The sequence below is a fragment of the Typopeltis vanoorti genome, chromosome 19 (assembly GCF_054136105.1).
Source record: "Typopeltis vanoorti isolate ZY-2024b chromosome 19, IOZ_Tvanoo_1.0, whole genome shotgun sequence".
In the NCBI taxonomy this organism is placed as follows: Eukaryota; Metazoa; Arthropoda; class Arachnida; order Uropygi; family Thelyphonidae; genus Typopeltis; species Typopeltis vanoorti.
In genome coordinates, this window is record NC_143567.1 from 62,467,211 (window position 1) to 62,483,103 (window position 15,893).

Here is a 15,893-nt window from a genome sequence, read left to right on the forward strand (position 1 = left end):
AAATAATAAATTACATAACATAGCTTCATTCACAATTTAACACCTTCATGTGCTGACCTCTTTATGGAAGACTTAGAAAACAAAATCTTATCACAAATTTTTTCTAGACCTAAAATTTGGTTTAGATATATGGACGATATCTTCATCATATGGAACAATAACAAAGATGACATATATGATTTTCTCAAAAAGATCAACACCTTCCATCATTCTATTAAATTCACTCTGGAACTTGAAAGAGAAAAACAACTTCCATTTTTAGACATCTTAATCAAAAAACAAACTGATGGCAGTATAAATCTATCGGTGTACAGAAAACCGACCAATACAAGTCGCTACCTACATTTTAACTCCTCTCACCACATATCACATAAACTCAGCATTATACACATGTTGAAGAAAAGAGCTATTTGCATCACAACGGACAACAAGACCCTTCAAGATGAGTTAAAATTTATTTTCAACAATCTGTACTTGAACGGCTATCCAAGAAGACTAGTCAATAAAATCCTTTTCTCTGAACGACCACAAAGAGAACAAGAAGAGATTCAATATATAAAAACGATTGCAATTCCGTTTGTAAGTGGCATCTCCAACAAGCTCGCCAATCTCCTCAAACAACACAAAATAAGAGTAACATTTAAACCTATAGAATCTATTCGTAAACTACTAAGATCTCCAAAAGACAACCATCCTTTCTATAAATATGCTGGAGTTTATAATATTCCATGCTCATGTGGCTCTAATTACATCGGACAGACTTCGAGAAGCCTCGAAATCAGGCAAAAGGAGCACATTGGCTATGTCAAAAACAAAAGACAGGACATTTCTGGCCTATCGTCTCATTTCTCCACAACTAACCATGTCATCGAGTGGGACAAAAGCTGTTCCCCTTACTTAGAGGAAGATTACCATTCAAGAATTTTCAAAGAAGCAGCCACAGTCGCCCGTTCTACTGTGAACCTTAACAGAAAGCAACATAATATCTAGTTAGATCATACTGTAGCAGTTATAATGTTGAGCTTGCATTACATCATATAAAGATGAAATGCTACCAGAAGTGAATGACATACACAGACTTGTTAAGTTTGCTACAGGCCTTTAGAAGTTTGGTATTACCATATATAGTACTTAATGAAACCAACATCTCTCGCATAAAATTTGAAAGCTTTACTTGGATTTTCACCTCCATTGGATCTCAATTCACATTGGGATTAAGAGGAAATGAAGCAGTGAAAATGTGGAAACGAAACATTGCAACTAGATGAACTCATCCCCTGTGATAGCATTATCTGCCTATAATACAGTGATTGCAGGCAGAGCATTAAATAATAATAATAATGATATTTCAGTGGCAAATATCATGAAACAGAGAGACCCACAATAAACCGTGGTAAACTGCAGTAGCCCAGTCTGCACAGAGTTTATAAAGAGGAAATTGTTCATTCTTGGCTCTACCTAGGTCATACTAATTTCATGATATCCTTTTAAGTACTGTTCAATAGCTTTAACTATTTGTGATATTTTATTTGATTGCTCTCATTTTGATAATGAGTGCAGTCATTGTCTTCACACTTCTACCAGTCTGCCTGAGCTTATACACTCAAGCAGATTTTATCAGACTCATCAAATTTGTCTGATCTTTTTAAATTTTACAGTGAACTAATTTGTATCATTATATATATAAAATTGTATATTGTATCATACAGATTTTATTTCACTCTCTAGAATTTTATATCAACTTAATAATTGGTTAGGTTAATTGAAGCAAGATATAAGTGATGGACAGCTATCGTGTATAAGTCCACCTCCTAACTGCCAGCCTCACTGACTCAGAAATAAGGAAGCAACTGTTATGCCAACTGTTATGTTGGCCTCCAATTTGATGGTCTCAATCACATATGGGAAAGGGGGAAAATGATTGTCTTAGCTGGTGGGCATAAGTTATCTTTCTAATTGATGGTCTCAGTCATGTAAATGCAGGAGAACTTAAAGTTGTGTGCTGGCATAACTGTAAATTAGGAACTTAGAAACAGAAACTTGAGAACAGTATAACACAGTATAAAGTTTGTATGGAGAATAGCTCTTTTATATTTGACCGATTGGAATAATTCTTTATCCATTAGGCACAAACTCTAAATTCTCCTACACTTACAAGTTTCACAGTTTCAATTCCTTTCCATATGTAAACAATGCATTGTAGGTGCCTAGTTTTTGATATCTATAACAAAGAGTATATTAAATTTCATGTATTATCAGTTGGATTCTTGATATGTATATTATGAAAGAAAATTTCTTCTGTGGGGTGGGGATTAATTTATCTTTATAATGTTGTATTCACATAAGAAATTTGATTGATTAGCTGCCTGTTAGTACTGTTAACTTAGTTGTTAATTGCAATAGAAACTGGTATGAGTATTACACTATTGTCCTGCCAGGGAAGTTACCTTTAGCTTTCTGGTGGTGGTGTGGAATCACCTTTAGCATTCAGGTAAAGTCAGTATCTTCTTCTTGGGTATTTATTTCTTGGCATTGGAAGGTGTGTCTGTGTGTGTGGGAGGGGGAATTGTTTTTCCTCTGGATTCACTTCTTCATGTAGCAATGCAAGGGTGCAGCACCATGTCCTTCCAGTTAGGAGTTTGTCTATTACTAATTATTAATAACTGCTAATTACTATTAGAAATTTGTCCCTAGGGATTTGCTATATAGTGAGTATCTTCTGTTATAGTTTGTCTTAATCTTCCAAAATTGGTAGCTGCCATCTTTCTTTTATGGTATTAAGCTTTAAGAATCTTTCTCTGTTTCTTTTTAAAATATAAACAAATACAAGACTAATTGTATTTGTTTATATTTTTGAATGAAAGAATGAAAGAAAGAAAAAAAATACAGTAATAAAAAATAATAAATCAGCAGAAGGATAAAGCAGACAAGAAATACATGTGAATACAATGCACAGGTGCATGTGCATATATATATATATATATATATATATATATAGTGTGTGTGTGTCTATTCAGTGGCATTGTATTCATGTGTAAAAATTTCTGTATGTTATCCTATTGATGTTATTCTTTATCACTCTAATTTTTTCCTCACTTCATATAGATGTAGGTCCATTTACATTCCAACAGGTTTAAGATTTAGTTAAAACATTGAATATTCTTAAGTCTTGCATTTCTTTGTACCCTGTCTGATCAAAAACATCCAGAAAACCCCTTTTTAATAGTGGATACATCACAACCATGGCTTAATCAGGTATAAAAGGAAACACACAGTCTTGCTTGCAGTCTTCATAGACAAAAGTTTATAGTAAATTGGGCTATACTGAAGTGCTCAGTGACTTCTGATGTTGCACTGTCCTATTATACCACCTTCGCAACAACTCAGTTTGGAAAATTTCTGCACTGATGCAACTGCTCTCATTCAACTGTGTAAGAATGTTATTGTGAAGTGAAAATGCCTACAAGCACAATTGTGACCTTGTAGGGCACATAAAAATCACAGAGCAGGACCGCTAAGTGCTGAAGTTTCATGGCATGAAAAAAATTGCCTATCCTTGGTTTGAAACACTTGCTATTGAGTTCCAAAATGCCTTTGCAAGTAATGTCAGCACCACAACTATTCATTAAGAGCTGAAGAAGATTCGTTTCCATGGCTGCACACAAGCCAGACATCAGCAAGGGTAATGCCAAACATCAGGTGGAGTGATGTTAAGCTCACTGCCATTGGACTCTGGAGCAGTGGAAACGTATTCTCTGGAGTAACAAATCTGTCCGATTGTGTTGGCATGAAATATTAAACACTGGAAACATACCGTGCCATTCTTTTACATTTCTATTTATTTTTATTCATTCTATAGTTATATTAATGTTTTTTAACTGTTCTGATCTTACTGTTACATGTATAACATTATATGCCTATTTATATATAACTAATGTTTCAAAAAGTTTTCCCTTTCTATTAGAGCAAAGACTTTTTCATAATCTGTGAATAGGATATGAATATCTAAGTTGAAATTCTTTGTTTTTTCAATTAACTGTTTTAAAATGAACACTGAATTACTATATGAGGTAACCCCTTTCTTAATCCGTTTTGTTCTAGATATTTTCATATTTTCTATATATTTCTTTAGTTTTATTTTTGTTGCTGGTGTATGCATTTTATATTGAAAAGTCTAGTAAACTTATTTCTCTGTAATTTGAATTTTTTTTTATTTTATTAATCCCCTTTCTTGAAAAAAAAAGCATTATAATAGATTTCTATTTATGAATCACTAGGATTTACTGTCTTAATAAAAACTGGAAAAAAAACTAAGAAATGAACTGATAAGTTTTATTAACTAACATCTGATAGCTTCCTCATTGGTACTGCTTTAACCACATAAAATGCAAAGAAGATAGCCACCATACAAGGATATAATAAAAGACCATTAACAGTATAAACTGTCCTATCTATCCCAATGGCTTTAACAGGCCTTTAAGGCCCACAACCTTCCAAGCATGCTTGGATTTCGTAACCGAAATACGAGGATAGAATGGTCATTCCTATGCCTCAAGGTATTCTTGGCTGTATCCCTGTGTGTTCAAGGGGCCGGTTTGACTGCTTGCGGGATGAAAAACACCAGTTAAACTGGCGGAAAAAACCCTACTGCCCGCGCCCAAGACCGGCTAACTTAGCTATGCCTGAGGAAGATCCTTCAGCTCCTCACGTCTCCGACGGGAATCGAACCTAGGACACTCCTTCCCCAGGCATATGGTTGCGAAGCGCAAAGCCACTAGGCTAACCGCGCGGACAGTATAAACTGTGGAAAGTTCATATGTCGTGTTGCAAGTATTGTATGCTATTAAATAATTAACTTTGATGATTGTTAGAATAATCAAGATGTAAATATTACAGTTACTGATGAGTTACTTTTAGCATTATGCCGAACCAGTTCTTGATTCCTTCTAAGGGCTCTCCATATGCTAGTATATATGTTTCAATGTATGATGTTGATTTTATACTAAATAATGTTTTTAGATCTGTTGTTGTTGTGTCATCCAGTCGTTTCTAACTCTTGGTGATCCTGTTGAACATCCCACTCAGCCTCTTGTCCTTTCTTTCAGTAATTGTAAGTTCAAGTTGGTAAGCTCTTTTATGTTGTCCATCCAACTCTTTTGTGGTCTTCCTCTTCTTTTCATTCCCTCAATCTTCCCCAACATAACTGCCTTTTCCAATGATTCATCAGCTCACATAATATGTCCAAAGTACATCAACTTCTGTTTAGTGATCAATGCCTCCAAGGAGTTTTCTGTCTTGATATTCTCTAAAACCTTCTTATTTGTAATTTTTGCAGTTCATGGGATTCTTAATAGTCTCTCCTCCACGCCTATAATTCAAATGCAATTCACTTTCTATCTTTCTTTTTAATAATCCAGCTTTTGCATCCATACATCACTGCTGAAAATACCATTGATTTGAAAATTTTAACTTTTGTGACCTTACACCTCTTATCTTTTATAATTTTTGTCAGTTTTAACAATGTTTTTTTTCCCCATGACTATCCTTCTTTTAATTTCATCTTCACATTTACCATCATTTCTGATTCTGGATTCCAGTAAATCAAAACTTTCAATGATTTCTTTACCTCCCTCTGTTATAAATTCATTTAAATTGCCAAAAACTACCACTTTTGTTTTGCTGATGTTTAAATTAAGCCTGACTTTGTTACTTTCCATCTTAAACAATAGAATCAATGCTCCAGATCTTCCTTAGTTTCTGTTATGGGAGTATCATCTGCATATTATAAATTATTTACTTTTCTGCCACCAATTTTAATTCTAGTTGGATCTTTGTCTAAATCAGCCATTCTCATAATATATTCACTATAAATATGAAATAGGTAGGGTGGCAGTATATAACCCTGTCAAACCCCTTTTTCCACTTGAACACTGTCTGTTTCTCCAAAGACTTTTTTTTTTTTTACTGAAGCTTCTTGGTTGTCATACAGCTCTCTTCTTATCAAGAGAATTAGATGTTTTTGTATTTCCATTTATTCACAACAGACTGTGGATTGTATTTTCATTACAATCCACAGTCTGTTGTGATCTACACAATCAAAAGCTTCCTTACAATCAATAAAACAGATGAATACTTCCTTCTGAAATTCTCTTGTTCTTTTCATCATCCATCTCATGTTTGTGCCTAGAAAAAGTCTGGAAGTAACTTTCAGTTCAAGAAGAGAAATGTAGTTTTGAATCATTAAGCTGAGTATTATTTGAAGGTAAGGGGTGAAGAACTAAGGTTTTCTTTGCAAGAGAAAAGACAAAATTGTGTTTTAGAAGCATTAAAGGTAACTAGGTCATTATTGTCCCATTGAAGAATGGTGTGGAGATTCAGGGATATGTATTGTAAATCTTGATGTTTGAGATATTTGAGCACTGTAAGTTTTGTTGTTGTTGTAGGATGAGTGGAGAGTGCTATCAGCAAAATTGAAGATAGGGTTTTGAGGTCAGTGACTGAGTAGGTATTTATGTATAAAATATTAAATGTATATTGATTGTATTCCTGTTTAATTCTGTTTATAAAATTTTTTTATAGTTAATCTAAGTCTCTCTCTCTCCTTATGTAGAGATAGCATGTAATCTTACATTTAACTATGGTATGCGTTCTCTTATAATTTAGTTTTTCTAACAAACTGGAATATAATCACTTCCTATATCTATCAGTGTTCTGTTTTATTTTATCTATATGTTCATTCCAGTTACTGATGTTACTTTTTCTGTGGCATTTTTCTTTGTTCCTAAGCAGCAATTGGTTGCTTTTATTATGTTATCTATATTTTTCAATACCATTTTAGTATTTTCACTTAACCCTGTTTCTAATAAATTCTCTAAAAATTAGTTGGACCTATTCTAATAAATAAATGAATACCAATTCTGTTTTAGTACTAATTCATCATCATCATCAAATTCCTGCCATTTACCCTCAAGGGGTTTAATATGATACAGGATATGACAGTACTACATGAAAAAATTACATCATTACTAACTTCCTATCTACAATTTTCCCCCAAATCAGTCTGTTACTTGTCAAGACTCCAACTTTATCAGATCTTATATTTCTATCGTCTAAGGCACTTTGTACCGTATCAATCCATCTTGGTCTTCCTCTGGGTCGTTTTCCTGCCAACCTGGCAGAGAACACTTGTTTTGCTAATCTTTCCTCTCCCATTCTATTTAAGTGACCATACCATCTGAGATTAGCTCTGCTAACGCATTCCTGGATGCTGACAATGTCAAGTTCTTTCCTAATATCCTCATTTTTAATATGATATTGCCATTGATGCCATCTGTTCACGCCTCTAATCTTTCTCAGGACTCTCATATCTGCGGTCTCTAGTCTTTGGTCAAGTGTTTTACTTCTGACCCAGCTCTCAGATCCATAAGTTAAAATTGGTTTGAACACAGTCTTGTATACAGCTAATTTAGTGTTCCAACTAATTTCTTTCTTATTCCATATGAATTTATTCAATTGACTTCCCACGATACCAGCTTTGCTGATTCTGTTGTCTATTTCTATATTTAGTTTACCATCTTCAGTAAAAATTGTGCCTAAGTAGCTGAAATGTTTTACTTGTTCCACAGTTTTTCCATTCACAACACAGTTGACATTTTCAATGATTCTGCCTATTTTCATTGTCTTTGTCTTTTTATTGCTGACTTTCATACCATATCTATTACAACAGCTATTCAATTTAGTCAGAGAATCTTGCAGACTTGTAGTGGATTTATTTAGAAGTATAACATCATCCGCATAAAGCAAAGAGCTGACATTAACATCTCCAATTTTGATATCAGGTTTAATACCACATTCCTTCATAATGTAATCCGTATAGATAATGAATAACAGAGGGGATAATGTACATCCTTGTCTCACACCAGATTTAACATTAAACCATCTTCCTGTGCTTCCTTCAATTCTAACTGCTGACTAACAACTCAAATAAAGACTAAGTATTGCTTGATATAATGTCCCATTGACACCATATAACTGCAGCGTATTGAATAGCTTTTCTCTTGGCACCTTGTCATATGCCTTTTCCAAATCGACAAAACTTAAATACAGATCTTTGTTATATTCCCATGCTTTCTCGACTATTTGTCGTAAAGTGAAGATCTGATCCTGACAGCCTCTATTTGGCCTGAATCCAGCTTGTTCTTCACCAAGCTTTTCTTCCACAATTCTTCTCAACCGTTTCTCACGTATACTTGCATAGATCTTGCCAGGAACACTCAGTAGGGAAATACCTCTGTAATTCTCACATTCAGTTTTATTTCCCCTTTTATATATTTGTACTATGAGAGCTCTACTCCAATCATCGTGAATTCGTCCCTCTGTCCAGGCTTTCTGAACTATGCAGTGCAGCCACTGTAAGACTCTTATACCACCATACTTCAGCATTTCTGGTCAAATATCATCTACTCCTGCTGCCTTTCCACATTTCAAACCTTTGATGGCTTTTTCTACTTCAAGTATGGATATGTATTCCTGACTGCATGCACGGTCAGTATTTTTTACCACTGTGCTATCATCACTGCTTGTTTCATTTAGCAGTTTTTCAAAGTAATTACTCCATACTTCAAGGATATCTTTTTCTCCTGTTTTCATGTCACCTTTATCATCTCTAATTCCTTTTACAGCACTCTTTCCTCCATTCCTAAGCTTCTTCAACAACCTCCAGAATATTTTGCCACCTTCTTGATATTTATTTTCTATATTCTTGCCAAAGTCCTCCCATGACTTTTGTTTAGCTAGTTTTACACACTGTTTAGCTTTCTTACATTTGTCTCTGTATTCTGTAAGAGTAAAAGCTGACTTATTTGCCAGGAACTTTTGATAAGCTTTCTTCTTTTCCTTCACTGCCTCTTTAACTTCCTGTGTCCTCCAGGGAGTTCTGATTTTTTTATCCTTGCACACAACCTCACCACATGCCTCTCTGGCAGAATCAATCAATGTTTTCTTCAGAGTTTGGCACTGAATCTCCAAGGTTTGATTCCTGTTCTCAAAGTCTTTCATTTTCTTTTCAATAATATTTCTGTATTTTAGTCTACAGTTCACATCTGAGAGCTGCTCAACTTTTATTCGCTTTAAAACTTTCTTACATGTTATTATTTTCAATATGAAATTCAATTTTATCCTGCTCAAGACTAAATAGTGATCACTTCCAATTTCAAATCCTCTGTACACTCTGGTGTCCTGCACCAGGGAGAAAACATCACTATCAACAATAACATAGTCGATGAGACTTTTCTTATTCCTAGCCTCTTCTCTCCATGTGAATTTGTGCACATTTTTATGTTGGAACATGGTGTTAGTAATAACCAGTCCATGTCCTGAGCAGAAATCCAACAGATATTTGCCATTATTATTAGCTTTGCTCTTTTCTCCAAATTTTCCCAAAATATTTTTGTATGTCTCACAATCATTTCCTACTCTACCATTTAGATCCCCAACAAGGACCAACTTTTCCTTTTTCATTGTGTCAGTTGCTTTTTCTAAAGCGTCAAAAAATTCCTCCACTTCTACCTTAGTAGAACCTTCTGTGGGACCATAGGCACAAATAAGTCTCATTGTCCAGTTCCCCATTCTCATATTTGCCCACATTACTTACTTGAGACTGACTGCAATTCAAGAAGATTAGCCTCGTATTTTGTGTTGAATACTATGGCTACTCCTTCTTTTCCTTGATTGTCATTGCCTGAATATAACATTTTGTATTTATTGCTCAGAAAGATCTCACCAGTTTTGGTGTTTTCTGTTTCAGTCACCCCTATTATGTCGATCTGGTACTTATCTAATTCCTCAGCTAGCTCCATTTCTTTGCCATTCAGGCTTCTTATGTTGATAGTACCGATCTTTAACTCTGGTGATGTTGAGTTGGGGTTTGTTTTCAGATTTGTTCCAGTAGCTGACTTTTCGCTGTTCGCCCTGGTTCCCTGGCGAAAACAACGGGGGCCTTGTTTAACTGGGCGACGCCTCAGCCGGCATGAAATTTTGTCATGTTGTACCATCATTTTTTATTTTGGTTTAACCAATAAGAATACAATTTGGTCGGCTAAATCCCAAATTGCCAGCCCATCCTCGTTTGTTCAGTATCAAAGTAGATACCCAACAGGGTGCACCACGAGAAGGTGAGGATTGGACATTAGGTCAGAAGCCCTGGTCAATTCTCCACATTCCTTTAAAGGCTATGTGGAGGTCTCCTCTCAGTTATACAGCTTTGACCCTTAAGCACCCCCTAATTAGTACTAATTAGTACTAATTTAATTTTAGTACTAAAATTAGTACTAATTTAATTCAAAAAAGTGTACAAAATTAGTACTAAATTTGTTCTGTACAGTTTTCTAATGTTTCTTCCCACGACAGTTATGTTTTAAGCACTCTTTCTGTTGGTATTTTATTTGTCTTCTGTCATTTTGGAGGTACCAACAAGTTTTCGGTCATTGCATAATCATCTGTCTATGCATGTAGATGTCTCTAAACTCTGACATCTGTGCTTCCATGTGGAGCACCTGCTTGTGGTAGAGGGAACTGCTCAGTAATGGTACTGGCCCTTTTCATTCTTTATCTTTTCTTTGTTTTTCTTCCTCTCTCTACTTCTCCCGAGTCTTTTTTGGCTATATCTTCCAGACCACCATCACTGGTATTCAATGCCTTGTCACCATGTTTGCTGTGCAGCATGAATTGATTATAAATTCTATTTATATGTAGATACTGCTTTGCTTTACTAAATATTTTAAAATTTATTTTTTTGTACATTACATGTTATTTACTAATTATCTTCAGTTATTATTACCTTCAGTACTTGCTGCTGTAACCTTTGGTTTGGACAACAATATGACCTTTGCTGTCCTTGTGCCATTAACCTCCTAATCTAATCAGCCAACAATTGGACATCTGTTATTAGGTGTTTAAAATTTTTTTTAATTTCCTAATATGTAATTAATATATTGAGGCTCTTGCATCCTGAGGGGCTTATAGATTGCCAAAGAATTGAAATATGATTACAATTTCAATTATTTTGCAATCTATACTCTTTTACAATTAGCTGAATTAATGTGGAAAAAAAAACAGAAATCTTTACTGCTGTTTTATACTTTAAACGAGCTTTTGACTCAATAAGCAGAAATAAATTGCTTGAAATTTTAGAAAAATAAAAGAGGAATAATACTCAGTATCATCCTCCAGTACTATAAAAATACACTGGCAACAATGAACTGTGGAGCATTGAAACTTCCGAAATATCAGTAGAGAGTGATGCTATGCAGGGATGCTTTTAACATATTTTTTTTAACCTCTGTCTGGAAAAAATAGTAAAAGAGAATTCCAGAAAATAGGGGAATAACTGTGAAAGAACAAAATTTACATTATATAAAATATGCAGCTGATAAGGAAAACTTAAAGTATATGATTGAAAACATGTACTTTAAGTACATGTTTTCAATAAATATAACATAAAAACAGTAAAAAAACCAAAAACAATGGCAATAGACAGAAATGGAGAAAAACTTAACTTAGAAGTGGAAAGAAATAAGCTGGATCAGATTAAAAAATTCACTTAATCATATTGATCACAGACAGGCTAAATTATGAAGAAACTATTAAACACAGAATAAATCTAGGATGGTCTGCTATGACCATACTTACAAATACATGGGTGAAAAAAAAAAACATCTTTCCAAAGAACTTAAAATCAAAGTATAATGTATAAAATAAAATTATAGCTCAATGGTGCTCCCTACAGTTCTTTATGGGCCAGAAACTTGGGTATCAAACAGAAGGAAGAACAAACTGACAGGCTTTGAAAACAGATGTTTGAGAAAATAAAATAAAATATGGACTGCAATGAAAACCAATCAGGAGATCAGAGAAGAAGGAAAGATACCCTTGGAAGACATAGAAGCACATGGATAGAGCACATCAAGAGTATAAGCAGTCTGAACTCTTGCAAAAATTTAAATAACTTACTGTCAATAAATTGGACTGGAAAGTTATTATTCAACCTGCTTTAGGCAGATGAGGAAGATGATGATGAATCTTATGTATAAAAAATGAATTTGCTATTTTCAGATTAATAAATTTTATAATCGGTACAAAGAATAACAGTTTGTCTTAATCTGTCAGATTTGGTTATTACAGTAAATATGCTGAAAAAAAGTGCAGTTTGAATAATTTTAGTAGTCTACTATATGTATCTCTTATTATTTTTTCTGATTAGAATGTATATTACATGCTAATTTATTTTTTACCGCCTTTTAGGGTGAAGCAAGATTTTTGGACTATGATTCAGAATATTGTGTGTATATTTTTGAATGGAAAACAAGAGTTGGTTGCATAAACAGTGATGATGATGAAATTAAGACACCAGCTACAAATTCTTGTTCATACATAGATCAGACAAGAGGAGTTAAATTTGATCTCTCTGCCTTAAAAGATCAGAGTTCTCCATATGAGGTCAGATATGTTGTAATTCTTTCCCTCTCCCACCCATTAATTGAAAGTATTTTGTTATTTTATATAGTTTTTCTTTAAGAATTTCTGTGCTTTAATAAATAAAATGTTCACATGATATAAAAAAATGGTAAAAGTTGATTTAAAGGAATAAAATCTATTATTAATTTGTTAAAGTGCTAGGTGCAATTTTTTTTTTTGTTTGTGTGCATTGTTTTTCAAGACATTGCACAAAAGTAAAATTGTACAGCACACATTATTCTGTTTGTTTCATCATCATCATCAAATTCCTGCCATGTACCCTCAAGGGGTGTACAGGATATGACAGTACTACATGAAAAAATTACATCATTACTAACTTCCTATCTACAATTTTCCTCCAAATCAGTCTGTTACTTGTCAAGACTCCAACATTATCAGATCTTATATTTCTATCATCTAAGGCACTTTGTACCGTATCAATCCACCTATATCTTGGTCTTCCTCTGGGTCGTTTTCCTGCCAACCTGGCAGAGAACACTTGTTTTGCTAATCTTTCCTCTCCCATTCTATTTAAGTGACCATACCATCTGAGATTAGCTCTGCTAATGCATTCCTGGATGCTGACAATGTCAAGTTCTTTCCTAATATCCTCATTTTTAATATGATATTGCCATTGATGCCATCTGTTCACGCCTCTAATCTTTCTCAGGACTTTCATATCTGCAGTCTCTAGTCTTTGGTCAAGTGTTTTACTTCTGACCCAGCTCTCAGATCCATAAGTTAAAATTGGTTTGAACACAGTCTTGTATACAGCTAATTTAGTGTTCCAACTAATTTCTTTCTTATTCCATGTGAATTTATTCAATTGACTTCCCACGAAACCAGCTTTGCTGATTCTGTTGTCTATTTCTATATTTAATTTACCATCTTCAGTAAAAATTGTGCCTAAGTAGCTGAAATGTTTTACTTGTTCCACAGGTTCTCCATTCACAACACAGTTGACATTTTCAATGATTCTGCCTATTTTCATTGTCTTTGTCTTTTTATTGCTGACTTTCATACCATATCTATTACAACAGCTATTCAATTTAGTCAGAGAATCTTGCAGACTTGTAGCGGATTTATTTAGAAGTATAACATCATCCGCATAAAGCATAGAGCTGACATTAACATCTCCAATTTTGATATCAGGTTTAATACCACATTCCTTCATAATGTGATCCATATAGATAATGAATAACAGAGGGGATAATGTACATCCTTGTCTCACACCAGATTTAACATTAAACCATCTTCCTGTGCTTCCTTCAATTCTAACTGCTGACTCACAACTCAAATAAAGACTAAGTATTGCTTGATATAATGCCCCATTGACACCATATAACTGCAGCATATTGAATAACTTCTCTCTTGGCACCTTGTCATATGATTTTCCAAATCGACAAAACTTAAATACAGATCTTTGTTATAATCCCATGCTTTCTCGACTATTTGTCGTAAAGTGAAGATCTGATCCTGACAGCCTCTATTTGGCCTGAATCTAGCTTGTTCTTCACCAAGCTTTTCTTCCACAATTCTTCTCAACCGTTTCTCAAGTATACTTGCCTAGATCTTGCCAGGAACACTCAGTAGGGAAATACCTCTGTAATTCTCACATTCAGTTTTATTTCCCTTTTTATATATGGGTACTATGAGAACTCTACTCCAATCATCGGGAATTCGTCCCTCTGTCCAGGCTTTCTGAACTATGCAGTGCAGCCACTGTAAGACTCTTATACCACCATACTTCAGCATTTCTGGTCGAATATCATCTATTCCTGCTGCCTTTCCACATTTCAAGCCTTTGATGGCTTTTTCTACTTCAAGTATGGATATGTATTCCTGACTGCATGCCTGGTCAGTGTTTTTTATCACTGTGCTGTCATCACTGCTTGTTTCATTTAGCAGTTTTTCAAAGTAATTACTCCATACTTCAAGGATATCTTTTTCTCCTGTTTTCATTTCACCTTTATCATCTCTAATTCCTTTTACAGCACTCTTTCCTCCATTCCTAAGCTTCTTCAACGACCTCCAGAATATTTTGCCACCTTCTTGATATTTATTTTCTATATTCTTGCCAAAGTCCTCCCATGACTTTTGTTTAGCTAGTTTTACACACTGTTTAGCTTTCTTACATTTGTCTCTGTATTCTGTAAGAGTAAAAGCTGACTTATTTGCCAGGAACTTTTGATATGCTTTCTTCTTTTCCTTCACTGCCTCTTTAACTTCCTGTGTCCACCAGGGAGTTCTGATTTTTTTATCCTTGCACACAACCTCACCACATGCCTCTCTGGCAGAATCAATCAATGTTTCCTTCAGAGTTTGCCACTGAATCTCCAAGGTTTGATTCCTGTTCTCAAACTCTTTCATTTTCTTTTCAATAATATTTCTGTATTTTAATCTACAGTTCACATCTGAGAGCTGCTCAACTTTTATTCGCTTTAAAACTTTCTTACATGTTATTATTTTCAATATGAAATTCAATTTTATCCTGCTCAAGACTAAATAGTGATCACTTCCAATTTCAAATCCTCTGTATACTCTGGTGTCCTGCACCAGGGAGAAAACATCACTATCAACAATAACATAGTCAATGAGACTTTTCTTATTCCTAGCCTCTTCTCTCCATGTGAATTTGTGCACATTTTTATGTTGGAACATGGTGTTAGTAATAACCAGTCCATGTCCTGAGCAGAAATCCAACAGATATTTGCCATTATTATTAGCTTTGCTCTTTTCTCCAAATTTTCCCAAAATATTTTTGTATGTCTCACAATCATTTCCTACTCTACTATTTAGATCCCCAACAAGGACCAACTTTTCCTTTTTCATTGTGTCAGTTGCTTTTTCTAAAGCCTCAAAAAATTCCTCCACTTCTACCTTAGTAGAACCTTCTGTGGTACCATAGGCACAAATAATTCTCATTGTCCAGTTCCCCATTCTCATATTTGCCTACATTACTCTACTTGAGACTGACTGCCATTCAAGAAGATTAGCCTCGTATTTTGTGTTGAATACTATGGCTACTCCTTCTTTTCCTTGATTGTCATTGCCTGAATATAACATTTTGTATTTATTGCTCAGAAAGATCTCACCAGTTTTGGTCTTTTTTGTTTCAGTCACCCCTATTATGTCGATCTGGTACTTATCTAATTCCTCAGCTAGCTCCATTTCTTTGCCATTCAGGCTTCTTACATTGATAGTACCGATCTTTAACTCTGGTGATGTTGAGTTGGGGTTTGTTTTCAGATTTGTTCCAGTAGCTGACTTTTCGCTGTTCGCCCTGGTTCCCTGACGAAAACAACGGGGGCCTTGTTTAACTGGGCGACGCCCCAGCCGGCATGAAATTTTGTCATGTTTTACCATCATTTTTTATTTTG

General features: G+C 34.6%; 1 protein-coding gene across 2 annotated transcripts in view; it reads left to right on the forward strand.

The window, feature by feature from the left end:
• Lerp (lysosomal enzyme receptor protein) overlaps nt 1-15,893 on the forward strand; it is a 514,158-nt gene that overhangs the window by 355,659 nt on the left and 142,606 nt on the right. For both annotated transcript variants that reach the window (XM_090408956.1, XM_090408955.1), the window contains exon 30: nt 12,301-12,495. In XM_090408956.1, the coding sequence (XP_090265082.1) occupies nt 12,301-12,495 (195 nt within the window). The remainder of the gene's footprint in view (nt 1-12,300; nt 12,496-15,893) is intronic.